The sequence below is a fragment of the Somniosus microcephalus genome, chromosome 5, assembly GCF_052327205.1.
Source record: "Somniosus microcephalus isolate GS21.2 chromosome 5, FLI_Smic_1.0, whole genome shotgun sequence".
In the NCBI taxonomy this organism is placed as follows: Eukaryota; Metazoa; Chordata; class Chondrichthyes; order Squaliformes; family Somniosidae; genus Somniosus; species Somniosus microcephalus.
The window spans coordinates 180,487,435-180,510,537 of NC_140991.1; the positions used below are offsets into that span (position 1 = coordinate 180,487,435).

General features: G+C 44.7%; 1 protein-coding gene across 1 annotated transcript in view; it reads right to left on the bottom strand.

Annotated features, from left to right (window-relative positions):
- rapgef5a (Rap guanine nucleotide exchange factor (GEF) 5a) overlaps positions 1 to 23,103 on the bottom strand; it is a 109,428-nt gene that overhangs the window by 9,691 nt on the left and 76,634 nt on the right. The window contains exons 6-11 of the mRNA XM_085988454.1: positions 20,510 to 20,582; positions 18,797 to 18,946; positions 18,485 to 18,582; positions 17,791 to 17,913; positions 8,795 to 8,964; positions 739 to 829 (exon numbers count right to left, since the gene is read on the bottom strand). Of these exons, the coding sequence (XP_085844580.1) occupies positions 739 to 829; positions 8,795 to 8,964; positions 17,791 to 17,913; positions 18,485 to 18,582; positions 18,797 to 18,946; positions 20,510 to 20,582 (705 nt within the window). The remainder of the gene's footprint in view (positions 1 to 738; positions 830 to 8,794; positions 8,965 to 17,790; positions 17,914 to 18,484; positions 18,583 to 18,796; positions 18,947 to 20,509; positions 20,583 to 23,103) is intronic.

Here is a 23,103-nt window from a genome sequence, read left to right on the forward strand (position 1 = left end):
AAAACTTTATGCTTCCATTTCCCAACTGCAGTGTGGGAGCCTGATTTGAATATGATCTTGGAAGTGTCCTGCCTCTCCAAGATGGGACACAGGCACGCCTCGCAACCTACCACCGTAAAAATGATGGCAGGCACGTATGCAATGGGTTGGAGATATGTTCCCCGATTTAAACATTTTTTACCCGTCTTCTGCTCTCCATCGTGGGTGGGGGTTAATAGTGAGGCCCATATCTCCAGGATGATATTGAAATCAAATTGTGATTCTTCCTCACAATAGTCCACAAGTGTTTTCAGTAAATTGCCCCGACACCATGCTGAACTTATTGTTAAGGAAAAAAAACAAGTTAAATAAATAAGGTATCAATGTTATCCAAAATATTAGTGAATTAATTACAAGCAAATTGTGAAAACTTCACTGTATTTGGACAGCAAGCAGAACTCTGGAAATGTTTGAAAATTCAGACACAGAGCCTTGCGCTTCCTCCATTTGAAAGACATGTAGAAAAATTGTGTAACTCATTGCTGCCCGTTCATGCCTCTCCAAGTCTTTCTGGCATAAACCGGTAGGTGTGGTATAACTGCCCCCTCATTGCTGGTGTGCCTTTACATGTTAACAAGTGTGAATACTGACATCACTCTGTAGCTCACCCTGACTTCCCATAATGTTACATTTATTTGCATTTTCTTATGGTTGCACAAGGGGATCTCACTTTCCTGATGATAATATATCTCTCCTTACCTCCCATGTCTGAGAGAGTCGGCAGACAGCGGCACTGTTGAGACCCATGATTATGGCAAAGAAAGAGTTAAGGTTCCGCAATGCCCTGCAGCTAGGAATTAGAAGATGGTTTCAAGTTAGACGGTTGGGTTTGTTGTGGAATAAAAAGCCCAGTGTTATACACAAGAACTGGCATATTGAAATACTGTAAACTGCTCATTGAATAAGGACCTGCCGTCTGCTTTCTGCTGCCTATCACACACACAACTGGTAAGTTAAGATGGGACAAGCCAAGAAAGTCGTGTGGGGTGTAAACGACTTGCTGCCACCTGTTTTCTATTTGGCAGGAACAGGACCCCAAGAACTTAAAGCTTTAAATCCACTCTCCTTCCCTGTTCCTCTTCTGCTGTCTGTTCCGCTTTGGGCTTGGTAAGCGGTTGAAATGCCAGTTGGGTTCGGCGCAGTCTAGCGGAGCCTAACCTCCTTTTATTGTTGTCATCGCAGGGTTGAGGTGATATTTTTTCGTGCTGTGTCCCATTTTATTTATTTTCACTTATAGATCATAGTTCCTAAAAGTCATAGACCACATTGCTGAGGATTGGTATTCTTTTGACAACCCAGCTGCCCTTATTTATTCAGCCTACATCATTCACCTTCATTGACATCTGAAGACTTGTCTGTATTTAAAATCTATTGACGGTCATACACACTATCCTTCCACACAAAATGTCATGCAATTTTCTTTATCCTAAAATAGGACTGCAATTATAGATAGCAGCCAATCTTCAAAATTCCCATTGTTAATCTGATCTGTTTGGAACAACAGGCCACATTGTGTTAAGGGAACATTGGGGGTAATTTCCCATGGCTCGGGAAACCTGGCAGCTGAAGGGAGGTGACAACTGCCAATTCCAGCAAGTAGGTACCTTTCCAGCACTGCTTGTGGGCCAGGAGTTGCAGGAGTGGTCCCCCCCACCGCATCCCGGCCCCCCAAGCTAACCTGCTTCCCTCTCCACGATAGTCCGAACCACGCCCCCCCCACCCCCATCACCCCGACCCATGATCTCCCCAAGGCCTCCAATCTCCCCCTCCCAACATCCGAGATCCCTCTTCCGACCTCAGAGATCCCCTCCCGATGTCCGATTTCGGCCTCCCGACCTTCCATTCCCCCCCACCAACCTCCAATCACCCCAAAGCAATGATCCCTATAATTTTTTTGGGGTGCATGGCCCCTTTAAGGGGCTGCATGGCCCATTCACAGTTTAACATTGCAAAAGCCGGACCTGAGCTGCACGGGACCGGCAGAGAGCAGCCCGGCCATGTAGCTTATAGGGAATATTGCCCTAAGGCCTTTCCGATCATCCCCCCGCCCCACGTCCCCGGCCTTTACGATCATCCCCCCGCCCCACGTCCCCGGCCTTTACGATCATCCCCCCGCCCCACGTCCCCGGCCTTTCCGATCATCCCCCCGCCCCACGTCCCCGGCCTTTACGATCTCTTCCTCCCTCCCTCAGCTGTAGCCTGGTGCCGCAGTCCTTCCCTCACGGTAGCCTCTCAATTGCCAAATTCGGCAGGACCTCTGGGTTACCCGCATTTCCGGGTTTCCTGGCTGCTACAACCCAGCCACTCACCCCCGCTCCTTCTCTGCCTCCCTGTAAATATCGGGGCCTTTGGCTTTCATTCAGAAACAAGACTGTCAATGAAAGGGATACTGTTTCTTTAATACTTAATTTTAAAAACTTCCCTCACAAAGTGGAGTACAATGATGTGGAGCAGAAATGCTACTGCAGGTCTTTGTGCTTAATTGACAAATATTTAGAGTTCTATTTTATGGTGATAAATTCTGCTTGTGTAAATGATCCTTTGACTGAAAGCAATCAATTAAAGTGTTGCACAGCAGCAGAAGCCAAATAATTTTACTACTGCTCCATCAAAATGAATGAACATTTAAGCCCTTGGACCTACTGCATGGTGCCCTTTCCTTTGCGAAAATGTTTCTGTTATGTTGGATCTCAATAAAAATATATTATCTGGAAATTTCTGATATTCTAGCATTAGGTGATTATAAAGGAACAAGCCTCTTGTTTTTTTTAAAAAACAGATTTCTCAGAGTAAATGAAAAACAATCTGTGGGAGTACGCAATAATTTAATTTCCCTGTGGAGTGATAATTCACACCAGTGAAATCTAAAACAATAATCTATTCATGTAATGAATTATCACTGGACTATAATGTTCCAATAATAAATCAAACACTCCCTAGCATCCCAGGACTCATTTCCATTCATAGTATAAACAGAATTGCTCTCCGATGACATTGAGTTCCAAATGTTCTTTCACTTGTGTTAAAGAGACCATCATAACTCACTCAGAACATTCCTCCAAGGGTTAATGAACACAGCCTGTGGTTGAAGAAAGAGTCTTGTCATCAGTATAACTCTTAAGGTTCAAAGTATTAGAAAGAACATTGATTACATTTGCTGTACTGTAGTTTTCTACTTTTTTCTGTTATTTTTGTTTAGGTACTGGGCACTGATGATCTCATTGGTGAAACTGGCTTGGAAGATTGACTATCCCAGCAGGAGGAAGGAGCTGAATTATCAATGTGGATATTACTGGTCAACATAATTGTTGTATCCGTGTGTTAATGGAGACACGGAATGCTGGAGTTGGTTTCACAGGTGTTTACTGAACAAAGTCTGGAGGTGAACTAACAGATACAAGACACTATACAGGCTTATATAGCCCGAGTGGCCATTACCGGCATTACAGTACACAGGGGCTCTTAAAGGCACATACACCACAATTCCTCCCCTTTTAGACAACCAGTACATAACATTTTAAGTAATCATTAATTAACATGTTACAAGAACAATAATCTACACATTTGCTGCAGTTAATCAATTATAAGTCAGTCTCTCTGGAGGCTTCCTGACTTGGTCCGGATAACGCCTCGGTGGTGTAGTAGTTTTTGGTGGTGTAGTAGGTTCTTTTGGCAAGGTCGATTCGGCTTGAATGCCAGTGTCGGGTTCATCTGGTTCCAGTATCACCGGATCGGAGGTAGATACTATGGGTATCTCTGCTTCATCATTAGGCGTATAGAGTTGTGGTGTAGGTTGTCCCTTTTTGGATGACTATGATCTGGTCAGCATGGCGCCTTATTATGCTTTCTCCAATGTCCACGGTATACATCAGCGGTCCTAGTCGTGTGCAAATAGTTCCAGGCTGCCATTTCTCGGTACGGTAGTCCCGGGCCAAAAATTGTTGACCTATCTGGAAGGTTCTAGTTGGCCTTTCATTCATGCCTTGAAATTGCCGGTTTTCCACGTCCCTTCTGATGTTTGGCTTGATCAAATCCAGCCGGCATCTTAGGCTTCTATTGAAGAACATCATGGCGGGAGTTTGGTTTGTAACCACATGTGTTGCATTCCTGTATGCGAATAAGAAGTTATCTACCTTATGCTGTAGATTTATGTCTTCATTACCCATGGCCTTTATGGCCTTCTTGAAGGTCTGGACAAACCTTTCAGCCAATCCATTGGTGGCGGGATGGTATGGGGCGGACGTGTAGTGCTTAACACCATTGTTTTTTAAGAACTTCCTGAATTCTTCAGACACAAATTGCGGTCCATTATCAGAACAGATCTGTTCAGGCAGCCCATTCCTGGCAAATATGGTCCTTAATACTGTGATCGTTTCTTCCGTGGTGGTGGAGGACATCTTTATTACCTCCAGCCACTTGGAGTGTGCATCAACCGCGATTAAGAACATTGAGTCCATAAATGGACCAGCAAAGTCAAAGTGTACCCTTTGCCATGGAGATGAGGGCCACTCCCATGGATGTAGAGGGGCTTGTGGTGGGGCGTTTTGGACCTTCTGGCATCCTAGGCAGCTCTTGGTCATTTCTTCGATGTCTCCATCGATACCTGGCCACCACACAAACGCTCTGGCTAGGTTCTTCATTTTCACTCCACCCAGATGCCACTCGTGAAGCTCCTTTAGCACTTTATCCTGGAGTTTGGGTGGAATCACCACTCTGGATCCACACATCAAGGTTCCTCGGCACACTGACAGCTGTTCTCTTCTTTGCGAGAATGCTGGCAACAGTGGTTCGCCATGTGCTGGCCATCCCTTCACCGTTAAATCGTAGACTCGTGAGAGAGTCGGGTCATTTCTCGTTTCCTTTTCAATGGCAGAATTTGTTACTGGTAGATATTCCACTATGGTTGAGCGGAACATCTCCACTGGGTCCACTGTAGGTGCCTCTTCTACCATTGGCAACGGTAGGCGCGATAAACCGTCAGCATTCCTATGCTGTTTTGATCCTTTGTATTCTATGTCATATTGGTGTGCCCCTAGGAAAAGGGACCACCTCTGCAGCCTTTGCGCTGTCATAATGGGAACACCCTTATTAGGGTTGAATATGGAGACGAGGGGTTGATGGTCAGTCAACAAGGTAAATTTTTGTCCGTGTAGGTAATGGTTGAATTTCTTCACTCCCCATACCAGGCTGAGTGCTTCCCTGTCGATCTGGGCATAGTTACGCTCAGCTGAGTTCAATGAGCGTGACGCAAAAGCTATCGGCCGCTCCGAGCCATCAGGGAATCTATGCGATAATACCGCTCCTACGCCGTAAGGGGATGCATCGCACGCCAGTCTGATTGGCAGTGGTGGGTTGTAATGAGCCAAAACTTCCTTGGACGTGATCAAGCCTTTGCATTTATGGAAGGCACGTTTACAGTCTTCGCTCCATTTCCAAATTACTCCCGTTTGTAGCAGTTCGTTAAGAGGGTGCAGAAGAGTTGACAAGTTCGGTAAAAACTTATGATAGTAATTTATCAATCCCAGGAACGACCTTAATTGTGAGACATTTTCAGGTGCTGGGGCTTTTATGACCGCTTCAATTTTTTCAGGTGATTTATGCAACCCTTCCTCGTTAATTATGTGGCCACAATATGATATTTGTTTCTGGAAAAATTCGCACTTGGGGCGATTTGCTCGTAGGCCCCGTTCTCTCAGCCTAGTGAGCACCTGCTCCAAATTGGCAAGGTGCTCGTTGTCGTTTTCTCCTGTTACAAGGATGTCATCTAGGTAGCATTGAGTCCCCGGAATCCCTTGGAGGACTTGCTCCATAGCTCTTTGCCAGATAGCTGGAGCTGATGCTACTCCGAAAACCAGTCGATTGTACTGGTACAGGCCTTTGTGTGTATTTATCGTGAGATACTTTTTAGAGGCCTCTTCAACCTCCATCTGTAGATATGCCTGTGCCAAGTCAATTTTGGTGAAACGTTTCCCTCCGGATAGTGAGGCGAAAATATCTTCTATCCTCGGAAGAGGATACTGTACCGTGTGAAGGACCGGGTTTACAGTCACCTTGAAGTCCCCACAGATGCGAATTTTTCTCTGTTCTTCAGATTTATCATTATTCAATGTTTTCTTCATGACCGGGACGATGGGTGTTGCCCACTCGCTCCAATCTATCTTGGATAATACGCCTGCCTTTTCCAAATTCTCCAGCTCTGCCTCAACTGCTGGACGAATTGCGTATGGCACGGGCCTTGCCTTAAAAAACTTGGGAATTGCCGCATCTTCCACTTTTATTGAGGCGGTGACGCCTTTCAAGGTTCCTAGTTCTTGTTGAAACACTTCCTTGGCGTTGGCCAAGATGTCTTTTAATCGTTCAGGTATGACGTCATCATCATTTTTTTTCTTACTGGTCACCGTCAGTGCCTGAATGGAGTGCCAGTCTAAACGTATCTTCCTGATCCATTCACGTCCCAACAGCGGTGGACCACCATCTTGCAGAACGTATAAATACAACTTCTGTATTTCCTTGCCGTTGTATACAACAGGCACCCTTATTTTCCCTTTGGGGTATACTTTCTGCCCCGTATATGTTTTCAAGATAATGGATGTGTCTTTCAAAGGTATATGCGGAAATAGCCGCTCGTAATTCCGTCGACTTATGACGGTCAGAGCTGATCCTGTATCTAGCTCCATTTTAACTGGGGACCCCGGTATCGTGAGGGTAACTCAAATGGTCTGGTAATCTTCTTTGGCAATTACATTATGTAATTTGAGACAGCTTAGTCTCTTGTTTCCGGAGTCGCTATCGCTCTTCTGATCTTTGGAGCTACTGTCCGTCATCATTTGTACCTTTCTGTACTTTTCCTTATTGATGTTTTTCCTGTCCGTGGATTTTTTGTTTCCAGATCGGCATACACGTGCAATATGTCCAATCTTTCCGCATTGCCTGCATGCTTTGTCCTTGAACCAGCAGTCCCTCTGGTCATGGGTGGATCTGCCGCAGCGATAACATCTCTCGAAACCCTGTGTCATTTCATGGGTGCCGAAGTCCTGTGGCTTTTGCTGTATCTCTGCAGCTCCTCTTGCGGCTGTTTTGTATGATACAGCCACACTGAAAGCCTTGTCCAGTGTCAAATCTTTCTCAGAAAGTAGCCTTTTCTGTGTTCCTTCACTTAGGAGACCGCAGACGAATTTGTCTCGAAGAGAATCTGCCAGTCTTGCCCTGAATTGGCGGTGCTTTGACAGCTTCCTTAATTCGGTGAGGTAACCAGCGTTACTTTCATTCTTGTGCTGATTCCTCCTGAAGAATTTGAATCGTTCCGCTATCAGCAGCGGTGTTGGGTTTAAGTGCTCCTGTAGGGTATCAACAATCTCCTTAAAATTCTTGTCCTTCGGTTTGGCTGGAGTGATTAAGTTTCATAACAGCCCGTATGTCCTTGCGCCCATTAGATTTAGAAGTACTGATTCCTTTTTATCATCCTCTATTTCATTTGCTGTGCAATATACCTCCACTCTTTCCACATATGTGGTCCAATCCTCTATATCGCTATCGAAAGCAGTAATATTGCCAGTCTTAGGCATCCTGAAAAAAAAATGGCGCCTCCCGCGCTTTCCTTTCTTCCCCGCAGAAAAAAATGGCGCCTCCCGCGCTTTCCCGCCGCTGCCGCTGCTGACAACGCTGTTCTCCACGGTTTTTATTTACATAGGTATTTTTAATAGGTGGAGACTCGTTCCCGCCGGACTCTCTGGGACTTTTCCCTCCCTCTGCTTGGTCCGAACGCCGACCTGCTTTGCAGCGCCGGCCGTCTCCCGAGTGCTCCACCCTCTGTCTCTGTTTGCCTCCGCCTTCGCTGCTCGGCCCCGCTGCAGAGCCAGCCGATGGAGCCCCAGCCCGCCACCCAGGAAGGATTATTGCAATACTTGCCACCAGCTCGGCTAGCTGGTGAAACCACAGTTTGGTTTTTTTCTTTCTTGTTTTTCTTCGACTTTCGTCTGAGGAATCGATCTCCTTGAGGTGCTGCTGAATTGCAGGTAAGTCCGTTTCCAATTCGTCGCCACTGTTGTATCCGTGTGTTAATGGAGACACGGAATGCAGGAGTTGGTTTCACAGGTGTTTACTGAACAAAGTCTGGAGGTGAACTAACAGATACAAGACACTATACAGGCTTATATAGCCCGAGTGGCCATTACCGGCATTACAGTACACAGGGGCTCTTAAAGGCACATACACCACAATAATGGCCTCCAGCAACTAGCAGTTCAACTGCGTGTATGTTCGTTACACTTCCTTGTGCCACGGGGCTCAATATCCCTCTTTAGACAGATGCCCTAATTAGGTCATCAAGCAGCACTCACTCTTTATGCAAATAGAAAGTAGAAAGATAATTATGTTCAAGTGCATCTTCCTTATTTTCACCTGTATTTTTTTTTTAAAAAGGTTCTGTATGGCTCCCTCTTTATTGTACAAAGTGTCATAAATCTTCGAAGTCAGCATTTTCTTTAAAGTTTGCTTGCAAACACAACAATGCAATGATTTAAATTGTACTGAAATGCATGATTAGGTCGATTGTGTGTGATGTGATGGTGATTGTGATGAAAATGGTGATCAGTTCTTGCTCCCCAGCCAAAGAAAAGCTTTGCCAAACACAGACCTCAAGGACAGTATCCCTTTCAGCACTGCAGATGCGTCCTGAAAACACTATGACCTTGAAATGACTCTTGTTTTCAAATCCCTCCATGGCCTATTTGTATCGGCTGACATTGTCACTTACTGAGCAGCAACCTTTATGAACTTTTTGACAAGCTGCACACGTTTGGACAGCTGGCTGCAGAGGAGGACTTCAGTAGCGACCCACAGTTGAACCTCATTGCACCGCTGCAGCAGAAAGTCAAGGTTGGCTGTGGTGTTCCCTCTGCGGAAAGTGTAATAAATCAGTTCCTGCTGCAAAGGAGACACAAACAAAAGAAAGTCAGTGCACGTCTCTGTTATCAATGTATGTACCTGTGGAAAGCAAATACCTGCTATTTAATGGAAGAAGTATTTGCATGTTCACTCTCCAATAGAGAGCATCCTGACAAACTGTATCACAGTATGGTATGGCAGCTGTAGCTACTATGACCGGAAAGCCCTGCAGAGGGTAGTCAAAACTGCCCAACGCATTACCAGCACCCGGCTACCGACCATAGAGCACATATACCAGAAACGCTGTTTACGGAGGTCACGGTCCATCATCAAAGACCCTACCCACCCCAGCCACAGTCTGTTCGCCCTCCTGCCATCTGGGAGACGCTACAGATGCATTCGCACCCGTACGACCAGATTTAGGAACTGCTTCTTTCCCAGGACTGTCATCCTACTGAACTCCACAAATAAACTCTAAAGCCTGCACATCTGCCAATGCACTTTATTATGGTTATGTTTATGTTAATGTATTACAAGCCAAATGTATGTTGAATGTTTAAATGTCTTAATCTAAATGTACACTCTCGGGAGCCGCAAGCCTACATTTCGTTGTACTGCACTTGTGCACTAACAATGACAATAAAAGTTGATTTGATTTGATTTGATTTTTTAACCCAGATGTTTCATTTTTTTCTGTGCAGTACTTTATTAGTTGCAATACAATGTCACACATCACATTTCTAGTATACAATTTCTGGTATATTTAGGTATGAGCTGTGGCTCAGTGGTAGCACTCTCACCTCTGAATCAGAAGGTTGTTGGTTCATAATCCCACTCCAGAGACTTGAGCACAAAATCTAGGTTGACAATTTGAGTATTTCTGAGGAGTGCTGCACTGTCGGAGGTGCCGCCTTTCGGATGAGACGTTAAACCAAGGCCACATCTACCATCTCAGGTGGACATAAAAGATCACATGGCATTTTTTGAAGGAAAGCAGGAGAGTTCACTCCAGTGTCCTGGCCATTATTTATCCCTCAAACAAGATGACTAAAAGAGATTATCTGGCCATTATCTCATTGCTGTTTGTGGGACCTTACTGTGCGCAAACTGGCTGCCATGTTTGCTACACCACAACAGTGATTACAGTTCATACGTTCAGTAAAGCACTTTGGGATGTCGTGAGGTAGTGAAAGGCATTATATAAATGCAAGTTCGTTCTTTGTTTTACTGTATAGAAAGTACATAGTTCAATGTGATTGCAAGTGAGGCTTACATTGGCTTGGTTTGGAGACAACACTGGAGACAGTTTCTTGTACAGCTTTTATACAAAAAGCTATACAAAATGCTTTTTGTGCAGAAATGATTTTTATTTTATTTATAACCAACTATTCCATATAAAAATAATGAAAATTGAGAATGTTTTTCCTCCTCTCCAAGTCCTAACACAACACTCATTGGTCTGGCTGCACCATATGGATTCTCCTCTATGATTCTCCACACAGTGAATTCCCCAAAGGATGTGCTGAATGAAGTCAATGCCCAAACTCAGAGGAAGAGAGAGCAGAGAATAAATCCATCCACAGAGCTCCCACAAACCTCTTATTTTGGCAAAAGAACTGGGCATAGATCTTACCCACCTTCTCACATGGAGAAACGAGGCACTGTTACATTCTCAGAAGGGCCCAGGGAACCATATTTAAATGGAAACCTGCAACATCTGTGCACTGCTCCCCTCAGGGCAGAGACCCATACTTGCTATACTGAAACAAAGTGAATCTGGCACCATGAGTTTAATTTTAAACTGAAAACCCAGTGGGAACTCACAAGAGCCATGAAAATGTAGTTGTCCATTGGTACAGGAGGGGTCCTGTGCAGTACAGAGTGCCATCAATGGCACAAGTACTGGCCACGGAATCCCTTCAATGAACATCACAGCTAAGTCGAGCTGTAAGGAGCTAGGAGCACAGCTGACTTCACCTCCCTCTCCAAATCTCCCACCCTTCCTCTGCTCATCTGCCTTCCTTACTTCCAATGGCAGGACTGAGGGGTTGAATTTCCGTGGGGGTTCTCCCACTTGTCTGTCATAACATTGGCCGAAGAGCAGCAGAAATCCAGGAGAAATTGCGTAAACTGTGGTTTCTGGGGATTCCTTGGCTCTTACTGAGGAGGAGCGGGAAAAGCCCCCTGGAGATTCACCCTGAGTGACCAGGTTAGGAATCACATCCTACCGATCTGTGCTACAGTGTGTTTGTACACCTTGGGGGCAAAATTGGACTTTGTTGTACCCATCCCTGGCGGCCACCTAAAACAGGGGTTATGCCCCTTGAATATACCAATAAGGGGCCTAATGCTCCTCCTGGCTTCTTAGCACTACTGCATGCTGCTGCCGGCCCGTGCTCGGCCCCCCTCCTGTCCTCCGCCCACTCTTCACAGTGCAAACCTTAGGACTGCTGCTGGGCGAGGCAAACGGACAAAATTGGAGGGGACAAAAGCCTATTAACATAAGCCCAAGGACCATTTTCCTTAACGGAACCACAACCAAAATGGTCAGGGTTTAAAATATACTACTTGAATATCACATTCAAACCACGCAGGCTGCTGTAGTCCACCATTTCACCCCCCCCGCCCCACCCCACCTCCAATCGCGATCTCAAACCCTGCTAAGCACCTTTCCCGATCCTGGCCACAGCTACCCTCCCTCATGATCACCACCGCCCCCACCACTCCTGATCATCTCCCACCCCACCCCCCCAGATCCCCTTTTGAGGAATTTGAGTCCTTTTCTCCGGCGAGCTGCCGGGGAATGCCCATTAGGTGTCTGCAGTTTGTCAATTTGATGATACCGAGGCCCGATACCCAATATTAGGTGCACCTCGGGCCTATTCTTTCAGGCCCCCTGCATGCCCACTTTTGGGTGCAACGTGTTTTTAGGGCTCTAAGTCCATAAACCCTGGGGAGCTGCATCAACATTACCCACTAACTGCTGGAAAAATAATGGCAAGTTCACAGTGCCCGCCATTATTAAGGTATAAAAACCCCAGAAATTTGTGGAGAAGAGATAGGCCACGTGTTCTGACTCACCACAAATTGCTGGATGATTTGTGCCACTCCGCCATTAGCCTCACCAAAACCGAAAAAATGACTCTCTCTCAGGTGAGCCTCCCCATTGTGTGTCACAAAATTCCTGAATTTATGTCGTTGATACAAATGAATCTCGCCACAACCATTTAGGGCTAATGATTCATGTTGTAAGGACTCGTTAGTGATGTGATTTATGGTCCTCACATGCCACTCAACCTTGGAAGCCCAGAAAGGGAACAATGAAGCAGTGGAGTCTTTTAAAAATATATATTTTTTCCTACTTTTCCTTTCTGTCCCTTTTTCTATCTCTTAATCCACTCCGTTTATTTCTCTTCCTGTATTTAATTTGACTCTGATTCACTCTGGGCCTGATATTTATGGGGAGGTGGGGAGGGAGCGGTGGGGGCGAGGGAGTTGTAGCGGCCGAGAAACCTGGAAATGCGGGTAACTGAATTTAACGGCAGGACCTAACTGGTTAATTTTTTTACTCTGTTTCCCGTCCGGTAGCCAGCCAGATTGAGAGGCTGGCTGATTGCTCCTCCTGGCCCACAAGCAGTGCCGAAAAGGCACTTACCAAATGGACCCGGCCCTTCTTTCCTCCCTTCAGCTGCTGGGTTTCCCAAGCCCTGGGAAACCTGGCCCACAGCACTTAAATTTAAAACTGTCCTACAATTTGAGGTATGTGACCTCATTAAAATATTTAAATGATGACAGGCGGGGAGAGCAGGTTAGACGCTTGCCTCCCAACCCGCCACCATTAAAACTGGAAGTGGGTGTGTTGGAGATGGGTTGGAGTTAAAACTCTCCCCCGCTCTATTTTCTTCTCTGTTGTTGGCTCTGTTTCTTTCTCGATCCTCAAATTTCATTTGTTAAGGAGATAGACTATTGGACCAAACGTTCAGAAGATCCCAGCTGCCCCGCTGACGTCACCGTGCTATTATCAATTCGCATTTCCAGCAATTTGTGGTGCAAAAATAACATGACCTGAAAGGTATCGAAAAAATCCAATTCATGGCAGTCACTGCGAGATGCCCCACTCCAGCAATTTTTGGGCCAATGTGTCCTGTGATGTGTCACAAAGTGCTTCCAATATATCATCTTCCATTTCCTCATCTTAAAACATGAAGAAAGGGATCTTCTCTAATCCATTTCTCCAGCCCAAAAATTAACTTTCTGCAGTACTTACTATAACTAGCAAGAGAATACTTCGGAGAAGTTCTAGAGCAACAAACAGTCAATGTTCAGACAATGGTTCATAAAGCTTTCGCTATCACAACCAACCAAGTTGGCCCCCTCAATGCAGTATCTACCTCAAGGATACTATAGTGCTACTCATACCATGACTTATATAGTGATGTGCTCTCAGATATATATTGTTGGGAATGGCACGCGACCTAGGCCATGTCCACCCACTCTCACTTACATGCAGAGGGGCCAGGCGGGACTGGCAATTATTCACAGAATTCTGTTGAGCATTTTTTGGGACACACTGCCCTATTTTACTGTTTTTACCAACCCTTTGACCCCGATAATTATGGGGAGGCGGGAAGAGAGCAGAGGCATGTGTCAACGGCCGGGAAACCCAGAAATGCCAGGAATGTGGAGATCCTGCCGAATGTAACCGCAGGACCTTATTAGAATGTTTTTACTTTGTACCTGCCCAGCAATTAAGAAGATTGGTGGGTGATGGGGTGTTTGGAGTGTGGCAGCGAGGAGGGAGGGAGAGAGCAGAGCATGAGGGGGTGGGGAAGAGATTGCAGCAGGTTTACTTGAGGGGTGGGGGGGAAGCAGTCCAGCTCCTCTTGGCCCACAAGCAGTGCTGGATCTGGTAGCTCCCATATTCCTTTAGCTGCCGGGAAATCCGGCTCTCAGCTGTTAAACTTAAATAGCTGCCAAAATCTGAGGAATGCAGCCTTATTAACATATTAAAATCACTGACCTGCCTCTCAAGAGCGGGGTCCTCGGCCAATGCCGAACCCAACATGGTTCAACCGGAAGTAGGCGCCTTCGCGGCGGGTTGGGTTTGACTTTTTTACCAATTGAAACTCTCCCCCCTCTGACCCTCTCCTGCCTGGTGGGGGTGTGGGGTTGAAATTCCCCCCTTTGTGTCCAATGCTATTGGAGAGCTAGCCTGGAGGTACTGTTCGGTTCGCTCAGGGTGCAGGCACTCAGTCATTCTGTTTGCAGCGAGAGTTTCTGTTCTCACATACAGAAACCCTGTCAATAATGTGTCTTCAAGAATAACAAGAAGGTTTTTTATATAACAGCAACATTTAATTTACAAGCCTCACTTTGCACAGGATTTGGCCAGGGCACTCCCATGCCTACTTCATGTATAGGCCCAGCATTACTTTATTCACTTATGAAAATTTTCTTCACTTATGAAAATGTTCTTAGGTGTTGCTGCTGAAATGTGACACACAGCAGTCACAGACTATGGCACATACAAGGATAGGTTGCCATGAATTTCTGCAGAGCATCACGTTCAACAGGTTTGAAGTTTGCATTAATTAGTTATTTTAATAACAAACATTAACTGGTTAAGCGTGCACTGTAAACAATGACAGTGCTGTAAAATGGGCGCAACATATACCAATTTCTGGTCGTGAGGTCCTGCACCTGATATGGACCACAGTGCTTTCAGCCATCCCTGGTGGCTGCCTGAAAAGAGCACTGGTCCAATTTAAATATGCAAATAAGGGTCCTGTGCCTGTTGCAGGACCCTTCTGCTATATTGGGCAAAAATCTACTGGAGCTTGTGGTTTATTTGTTTCTACAGCAGCCTAACCAGCGATTCTTAAAGGAGCCGATGGAGGCATTGAAGAAACACAAAGGTACTTAAAACCTACTTGAATGTGGAGCCAGGAGAAGCACTGCGGGTTGCTGCCTGCTCATGCTCGCTTCCCTTCAACCCTAACGTATCATGGCTCTTGGCCAGTGTCCTACGAGGAGAGATTGAGCCTATACTCTCTGGTGTTTAGAAGAATGAGAGGTGATCTCATTGAAACATATAAGATTCTGAGGGGGATTGACAGGGTAGATGCTGAGAGGTTGTTTCCTCTGGCTGGAGAGTCTAGGACTAGGGGGCATAGTCTCAGAATAAGGGGTCGGCCATTTAAGACTGAGATGAGGAAGAATTTCTTCACTCAGAGGGTTGTAAATTCGCTACCCCAGAGGGCTGTGTAATGCTCAATTGTCGAGTATATTCAAGGCTGAGATAGATAGACTTTTGGACTCATGGGGAATCAAGGGATATGGAGATAAGGCAGGAAAGTGGAATTGAGGTTGAAGATCAGCCATGATCTTATTGAATGGCGGAGCAGGCTCAAGGGGCCGTATGGCCTACTCCTGCTCTTGGTTCTTATGTAATGATCTTCTGTCCTTGCCACGCAATTCTGCTCCTCCCCACAACTGGTGAACTGCCTGTTAGGTGTGACTAGTGCCTGCAGTATGTTGGTCACTTCCTGCTGACATAGGAACCAATATCACGTGGTCCATTATCCCATCAGTTTAGCCGCGATGGTTGTTGCCACCGCTTGGTTCACACCCGAAAATGGGCTCTAATTAATTTCCAGGCCACTAGATTTTGTTTTTTATTTTTTTCAGCAGAAACTCAGCTCAATGCTGCCATTTGATAATTTGCTATATTTGGTAGCAAACATCCTTAAAGCGATGCTAAGGATCAAACGTATTTTCAAAGCGGAGTCTGTTGGCTGACATGGAGCTATAATGAGCTAATTTACCAACACGATAAAGAAAAGACTGGTAGAATATGGGTTCATAGTTGGGATGCCTTGCATAATAAATTCCTGTTCTTGTCATGATGTCAGGAGGAAGTACAGAAAAAAGACTAGCTATTTCCCCAAAGGGTATGAGGGGAAACTGGAGGGGGAGTCATCCTATCTTAACGCTTGCAAGGAAGTTACAGAGCAGAATGGGCAGAGGTCTGAGAGAGCATTGCTGCTCACTGTCTCAGATAAAGAATGTGCTGTGGAATGGGGGCAGCAAGCAAAAAGAAATGGCGGAAGCAATGATCAGCTTTATTTGCCCTTCACTTATTTCTGTTTTGTTTTGTTATGTATAAGGGATTCAGCTGGAGTTCGGACATTAATTGTGGATCTGAATCAAGTCAAAGCCATTCAGTTAAAAGAGATTTTTTACTATAACCACTATGTCCTCATCTATTTAAAAATCAAAAAATGATCATTTCTCCATATTTCTGGGCAAAAGACACCAGGGAAAAATTGGGTCGCGCCCCCTTTGGGGCACTAACTTCGCTTATAATTTTAGCGCCCCGAAAAAGGTTAGCGCCCTCGTGCCCGAAATTGAATAGAAGCATCCCAAGCAGGAGGCGGGGTGCTACTGGAAGCACTCCCCCTCCCTCTTGGGGCGCTCCCGTTGAATATCGCGGTGCTACATGCAGCAGCGCCATGAGTGTCGGCACGTAGTGCCACGGTACTGCAGGCCTCCCTCCCCTGATTAAAGGGGAGGGGCCTAGCGCAGCGCACACTGGGGCCCTGCTGGACCACCGGGGAGCGGGGTGCCAGCAAAAGATCCCGGTACTCAAGATGAGTGCCGGGCTGACGGATCGCGGCTGGCACCCCGCAGGAGGCAGCGAGGGGGCGCAGGTGCTGGCAGGCAGCCCAAAAGAAATGGCCGCCCGGCACCTGCCCTTTAATTTGCGCCGCCCCGGCCACAAACGCAGCACCCTGACCCTGTCAGACATAGCATCTGGCGGTAGGTCAGGGGGCGCGAGCCATGTTTGCGGCCGGGGCGCTGATGTAGTCGCCAGAGGTGCAGCGCCACGGGGCGCTACCAGCTACTGCTAACCTCCTGCTGAATTTCGCGGGAGGCGTTAGCGGCGCCATGCCTGGGCACTAGGTGCTTTGCGCCCCGTTACGGGGCGCTAACGGGAGGCGCAAAACAACCGAATTTTAACAATACAGTAAAATCCACGATTAATCTGAGCCCTGATTGAACAGTTCATGTTTCTGCCACAGCCTGATCAAACTGGCCCAATTTAGATCCACACCTGGACTTTCACTCTTCTCAACAATTAAGTCAAAATTTTTCTGTTAATTTGAACAAAAATTCCAACAAGAACTTGGATTTATATAGCACCTTTAAAAGTAGAAAAACAAGCAAGGAAGGAGTTCCTAAGAGGGGTGACCAAAGGCTTGGTCGAAGTGGTAGGTTTTAAGGTGGGTCTTAAAGAAAGAGAGGTGGAAAAGTGCAAGGATTTCTGAAGGGAATTTCAGAGCATGACGCCTAGGTGGCTGAAGGCACAGCAGCCAATTGTGTAGCAGGGGCATGCGCAAGATGCCGGAATCAGAGGAACGGTGAGTTTGGGGGTGGGAGGAATTTGTAGGGCAAACAAACATTCCCGCAAATACATATCCAATGGTTCTGTATTTTATTCAAATGCAGATTTTGAATATTCATCAGACAGAATTGACTTTAGCTAAATATTACATGATAAGTAGTACAGTACAGGCTGGTTAATGATCATTCAGCTAATGAGAATTTTAGTTTAAACAAATCGCTTGCTCTGGCACTAATTCAGTGTTTGTTTAACACAAACAGCTGGCTAAAGGGAACAAAGAGCACGCCGCTTCCTTCAGGTACCGTGCACCATATCTACTTATTTCAGAGGTTGCTAAGAAAAAGTTCAACCTTTACTCAAAATGTTCATTTACAACAGTGAAGATTCTCAACAGCAATGAATAAATGCTTTGAAGTGTGCAAATAAGTTAGTCTATAGCATGTTTAATGCATAACACTTACTTCACAGATGCAGTTAAACAAATCCCAATCAAAATTGGTTAGTTTGTTAGCCAATTGCCAGGTGTTCATTCCAAGCATTTGGACAGTTCTCTGTGGTGTTTGGTCACTTTCTGCTGTAAGAGTCTGGAACAGATATATGAATATCAGATTAATAACTGGATGTGTGCTCTCTATTGGATAAATTATAATGAAGTCCTATGGCCCTGGGATAATGCTGTGGGATAATCTATACAAAAGATGGGTTGTCTGAAATTTCTCTGTCTGCTATCTTAGGTGAGGTGTTAACCCTTTTAAAATAATGAGCTAACATCTCTGCTAAAGTACCAGAGAATGGAATTTCAAATGAATCTTGCTGATTTTAAAGTGGTGATGTGGTCGCACTGGTACAGGAAGCACAAGGAGAGCTCTACAAACTTGGTAAAAATAATACCAACATTGAGATGGAATTAAATGGGTGTTTATGTCTGTTAGCTTTCAAAATTGAGCAACGACTTGGAGTCTAGCATTCTTCCTGCTTGTCCTTGATTGTGTAATGCAGTCCAGCGTCCAGTCTATCTACAGTTTGCAATACAGCCACATTCACAGCTGGTATTGCATAAGTTAACACCACCCAGCAGAGACCCGAGAGTAGACAAAGAAACCAGGAATATTGGTGCATGGTTCACTTCACAAAAGTAGGAAAATTGTTTCTTACCAAGAAATCATTGGGATCTTTTCTACAAACAAATATGCGAGTGGTGGGATCCAGAGATTTTAAAATGGACACATCATCAGGTTGAAGAATTTGCCTTTCTAGAAACAGGAAAAACCTTGAATTAGTAATCGGGCAAAATGGCCATTTCAATTCTTAAAAACCTGTCAAAACAGCAATTGGTAAAAGTACATTACACTCTGCACAAAAACAATCAATAGTTTCTAAAATTTGCAACCTAAACAGCAATAATAATTGAAGTATCCATTTTTGTGTTAAAACTTTTTAATTTGATAGGGCAAAAGGGAAACTCACCCTCAGTGGAGGTGACCGCTACCAGTATCAAATCCTGCTCACATTGCTGGAGCTGTTCAGCCACAGTGTGAAGAACTTCCTGTGCTGACGTTGACATCTTAGTTCGGAAGCTGACATAGGAATGGTCTGCCACATACACACGGCAGAAAACTGCAGGGAAAAATGAAAATAAACGTTTCAAAATGATTCAATTCCCAACATTTTGGAGTATATAGGTAAAAGCAGCGTACAATAAGAAAACATGGAATATTCATTCGAGAAAGTGATGAACATCTCTGCATTTTATGCATGCTATCAAGTTACAGCTATTAGTACCTTCCATGTGCAAACAGTAAAACGATACATGCAAACAGAAATAACATTTTCAAAATGACACCTTTCTGTAAGTTCCCATTCTGTTTGATCAGTGTGGACTAAGGTCACAGGGAGCCAATGGTCCGAATAGGACTATTCTAAGTTTTAGGTTAAAAGATCACTGTCTAAATGAGCCATATTCATACAAAAATAGATTTCTTACTTACATTCAAGAGGATGGAATCTGTTATAGCATAATAGTTCTTAGGTTCGGAGTATGAATACAGGCAGAGGGATGTCACTCAAACTACATGGGACCTAAGTTCCTTAGCGCCCCAAACCAGGCACGATTCTGGCGGTGCAGTGATGGTGCGCTGGAACAGAGAGGCCCAAGGACCAAAGTATATTCATCGCCAGGTCTCATCAGAATAAATCAAGTGAACTGTGAACACCAACGAGGTGACCCGACACAGCTTGTCAGTCAGGGCCTTACAAATTGCAGTCCTCGCTGGGGTAAGACGATCGGGAGGGGGGCAAGGTTGGGCCAGTAGCAGCCCGCAGTTGTTTTATGGAGCCAGGAGGAGCACTCCTGCTTCTTCCAACTTCACAAAATACTAAAACATTTCTTGACCTTTTTTTGAGAGGACTTCAGCAGTCCTTTTAAGGTTAGACTGCTTAGGAACTGTAAATGCCGTTAGCTCCAACTAGGGCAAACAAATTTAAGAACCCGGGTCTGAAATGAGGGTAGGAGCCTCATTTCTCCAGGGCCACCTAAAAATGATGCTGACCAATTTAGCAGTGGCCCTAACTCCTGTGCATATTGGGCCTCCATCCTGTTAAATTGGTTATTGTTGTGACCATTTGAGGCCCATAAAATGGGCACAACAATGTTAAATTTAAACCCTCATGCATCCAACCATTTGCACTGCAATAGTGTCAGCATCCATAAAGGGCAGTTGTGTCAGTTAAATGAAGTGTCTTATGTTGCTGGGTGCAATATTTGATTTATCCTAGCTTTTAATAACCCAGCAGCATCCTTCTCCTTTATTTACTAAGCTCAGAGTATCACCCATGCTTCCAGCATAGATATTGGCAGTATAAAAGGCTGCTCCTAACACAAACAGCAGAGATCTGCCGATTGGTCACAACAAGCAAGGTTGTAAAAATTAGCTCCTTTTCTCCACATGACACCGGTCTGAAAAATGCAAGCTACCTTGACACCAAAGCCTGAAATTTGAAATTTGCAACTGCATAAACTCCACGTGCTCTTCATTTAACCAGGAGGACTTGCAAACATTTCTGAAAATCCCAGAGTGGGGTAGAGGCCTGATTGATCAGAATTTGGGTCCTATTGAATGGATCAGCAATAAGGAGGCTCAGGGTATTACTTGGTCCTTAGATTTCTCCTCCACAACTAACCTTCTTCAGCTTCATATGCTTTAGGTTGCAGCCACTTCTCTCTGCAACTGAGTTGGTGGAAAATTGTTGGATTCTGTAAATAAATAAAACATGGAGTACATTGACAAATGTTAGAAATCATGGTACCATTATGGCAACATCGTGCCAATCCAGAGCCCACAAAGAAGCCAGGCCAGTGTTTGGTCAGGACGGACAGAGGGAGCCAATCCAGTATGGGAGTTGGGGAAGTTGAAAAATGATTTACAGCACTGACCCCCAGCCAATCCCTGACCAGTTCATCTCTCACTCAATGAAATGGGGCCAATTTAAAAAAAAATTAATGGAAAGCATTTTACAGATACTGTTCTCTATCCTGAAAGGTTTACAGAAGATCAAATTAACAGCTTTCAATTCGCAGCTCCCAAGTGAAGAAGGAGATAGATAGATTTCTCGACACAAAAGGCAACAAGGGGTATGGGGAGAGAGCGGGAATATGGTATTGAGATAGAGGATCAGCCATGATCATACTGAATGGCGGAGCAGGCTCGAAGGGCTGAATGGCCTACTCCTGCTCCTATTTTTCTATGTTTCTATGAAGAAGCAGTAAATAGCAAATAATTTGTAGTTAGACTCCCCATTACAACAGTTTAAGTACATCCCATTGGTGAGAGCCCCAAAGTGAATAAGCATTTGAAATGGTAGGAAAATGGTCTCGCTGCATGGGGTGAAGCAGCCGAATAAAATTGTGTTATTATGAACAGTTAATTATAGTCAACCAACTGTAGTTAGATGCTCCTCCAAATTACAACAAGCAGAGTTTAAATAAGTCCCATTTCCTGCCCTCACCCCCAAAGAAAATGATGCAGGAAGTTATACATTCACAAAACTGTAGTTAAAGGCTTCCCCATTACAAGCTGCTCCATTATTACAAGAGCTTCAATGTTTCTTTTTCAGTCCCTGTATAAAAAAAATGCAAATACACAATAATTTATATATGGTTAACAAGTCACAGTTAGAGGCTCCCCATTACAAAAAGCAAATACAGCTGTTCAACAGCTAAAGGGTGAGCTAGATTGTCCTTTAGTGTTAAAATCATTCAGCAGCCATTCTTAAGTCGATCTTTTAATGTTCCTTTTCCTCTCCAAGGAGAGTGCGATGAGTTATTTTATTCAGCCAATACATTTAATTACAAACTCAGATCTACCTTCCATTGACTAAATATAATTTGCAGTCTCTTTCTCCCTAGTTAAATATTGGGAAATATATCTGGCACAAATGAGTTTGAGAGGGAGGAAGCAGACAAAGCAAAAAGGAGAAGCAACTGTAGTTTAACAGGAAACAACACATCATAGGCTCTCAGCTTCTCCACATGCACAAACGCATAGCTCTTCATCCCCTCACACTCGCTCACATGCCACTACTTCTCAAACAGGCCGCACTGCTAGGTGGCACTGTAGTAACACACAAGATCGTCCACAAATATTACATTCTTCCTCCTTTCAAGACCCGAATAAATATATCTCCAATAGCAATTGTAATGAAAGTTCCGTGTTAGAAGATTATTTTTAAAAGCCTTTTGTTTAAACTGCACCTCCACTCCTCTCAAACTGAAAGACAAGGCCTGACTGACTCCGGGATGGATTTTGAAAAAATAATAGCATTCCAGTAGTCTCTCTGTGTGGGGTGAAGGGGCCGATTCAAAACATATTAAAATGAGCTCTGGCGATCTCCCTATTCCTGGGCAGAAGTGGGCCATTTAATAAACATTTGCGAGGAGCTCTTCAACGCTCTCTCAGGTTGGGGGAAAGAAAGAAGACTTGCATTTATATAGTGCCTTTCACGACCACTGGATGTCCCAAAGCACTTTACAGCCAATGAAGGAAGGCCAACTATTGAAAAAAAATGTATTCCTTCAAGGGGTGCAGTTTTGGTTTTTGGCCCCGTGCAAGCAGCAACAAAAGAAGAGAATCAACAGGGGAGTTGCAGATTCAGCACCTAGCACACAGAAGATAGCCGCTGATATATATTGTACTTGCATATTGTTAATTGAACACGAGAGGGTGCCCTGGTGGGAGTAAGCATATTGTAGCAATTATGCTCTAGGGTATTCTCTTATAATCTTTGTTATACCTAAAGAGAATATTCCAGGGAGCCTGAAGTAAAAGCAACCATAACATTGCCACATCAACTTGAGTGTTTATATTGAGATAAAGTAGCTACAATGCCACCACCGCTGCTAGAGCTAGGCGACAGGACTGACGATGTACTGCAGGGACACCAATGGGGGGAGGGTACAGTTACAGCATGACAAGTTTACATAGGAGAAATCCATATTAAATGTGGACATAGGAAATTATAATGCAAAAAAGTCGACATAGAAAAAGTGTGACAAAAACATAACATGAAATCAAAGTGGTGCAGATGCAGGTTTTACTATATTATAGATAGATCTCCGCCATATCTACATTCTCCACAACTAGATTCCCCCCTTCAGCCCAGAACGGTCTTACCCTCTCTTTAATTATTCTTTTGCTTTTTGTGTGTTTATAAAAGCCGCTGCTATTTCCTTTTATATTATCTGCTAGCCTTTGCTCATATTTCCTTTTAGCTCGTTT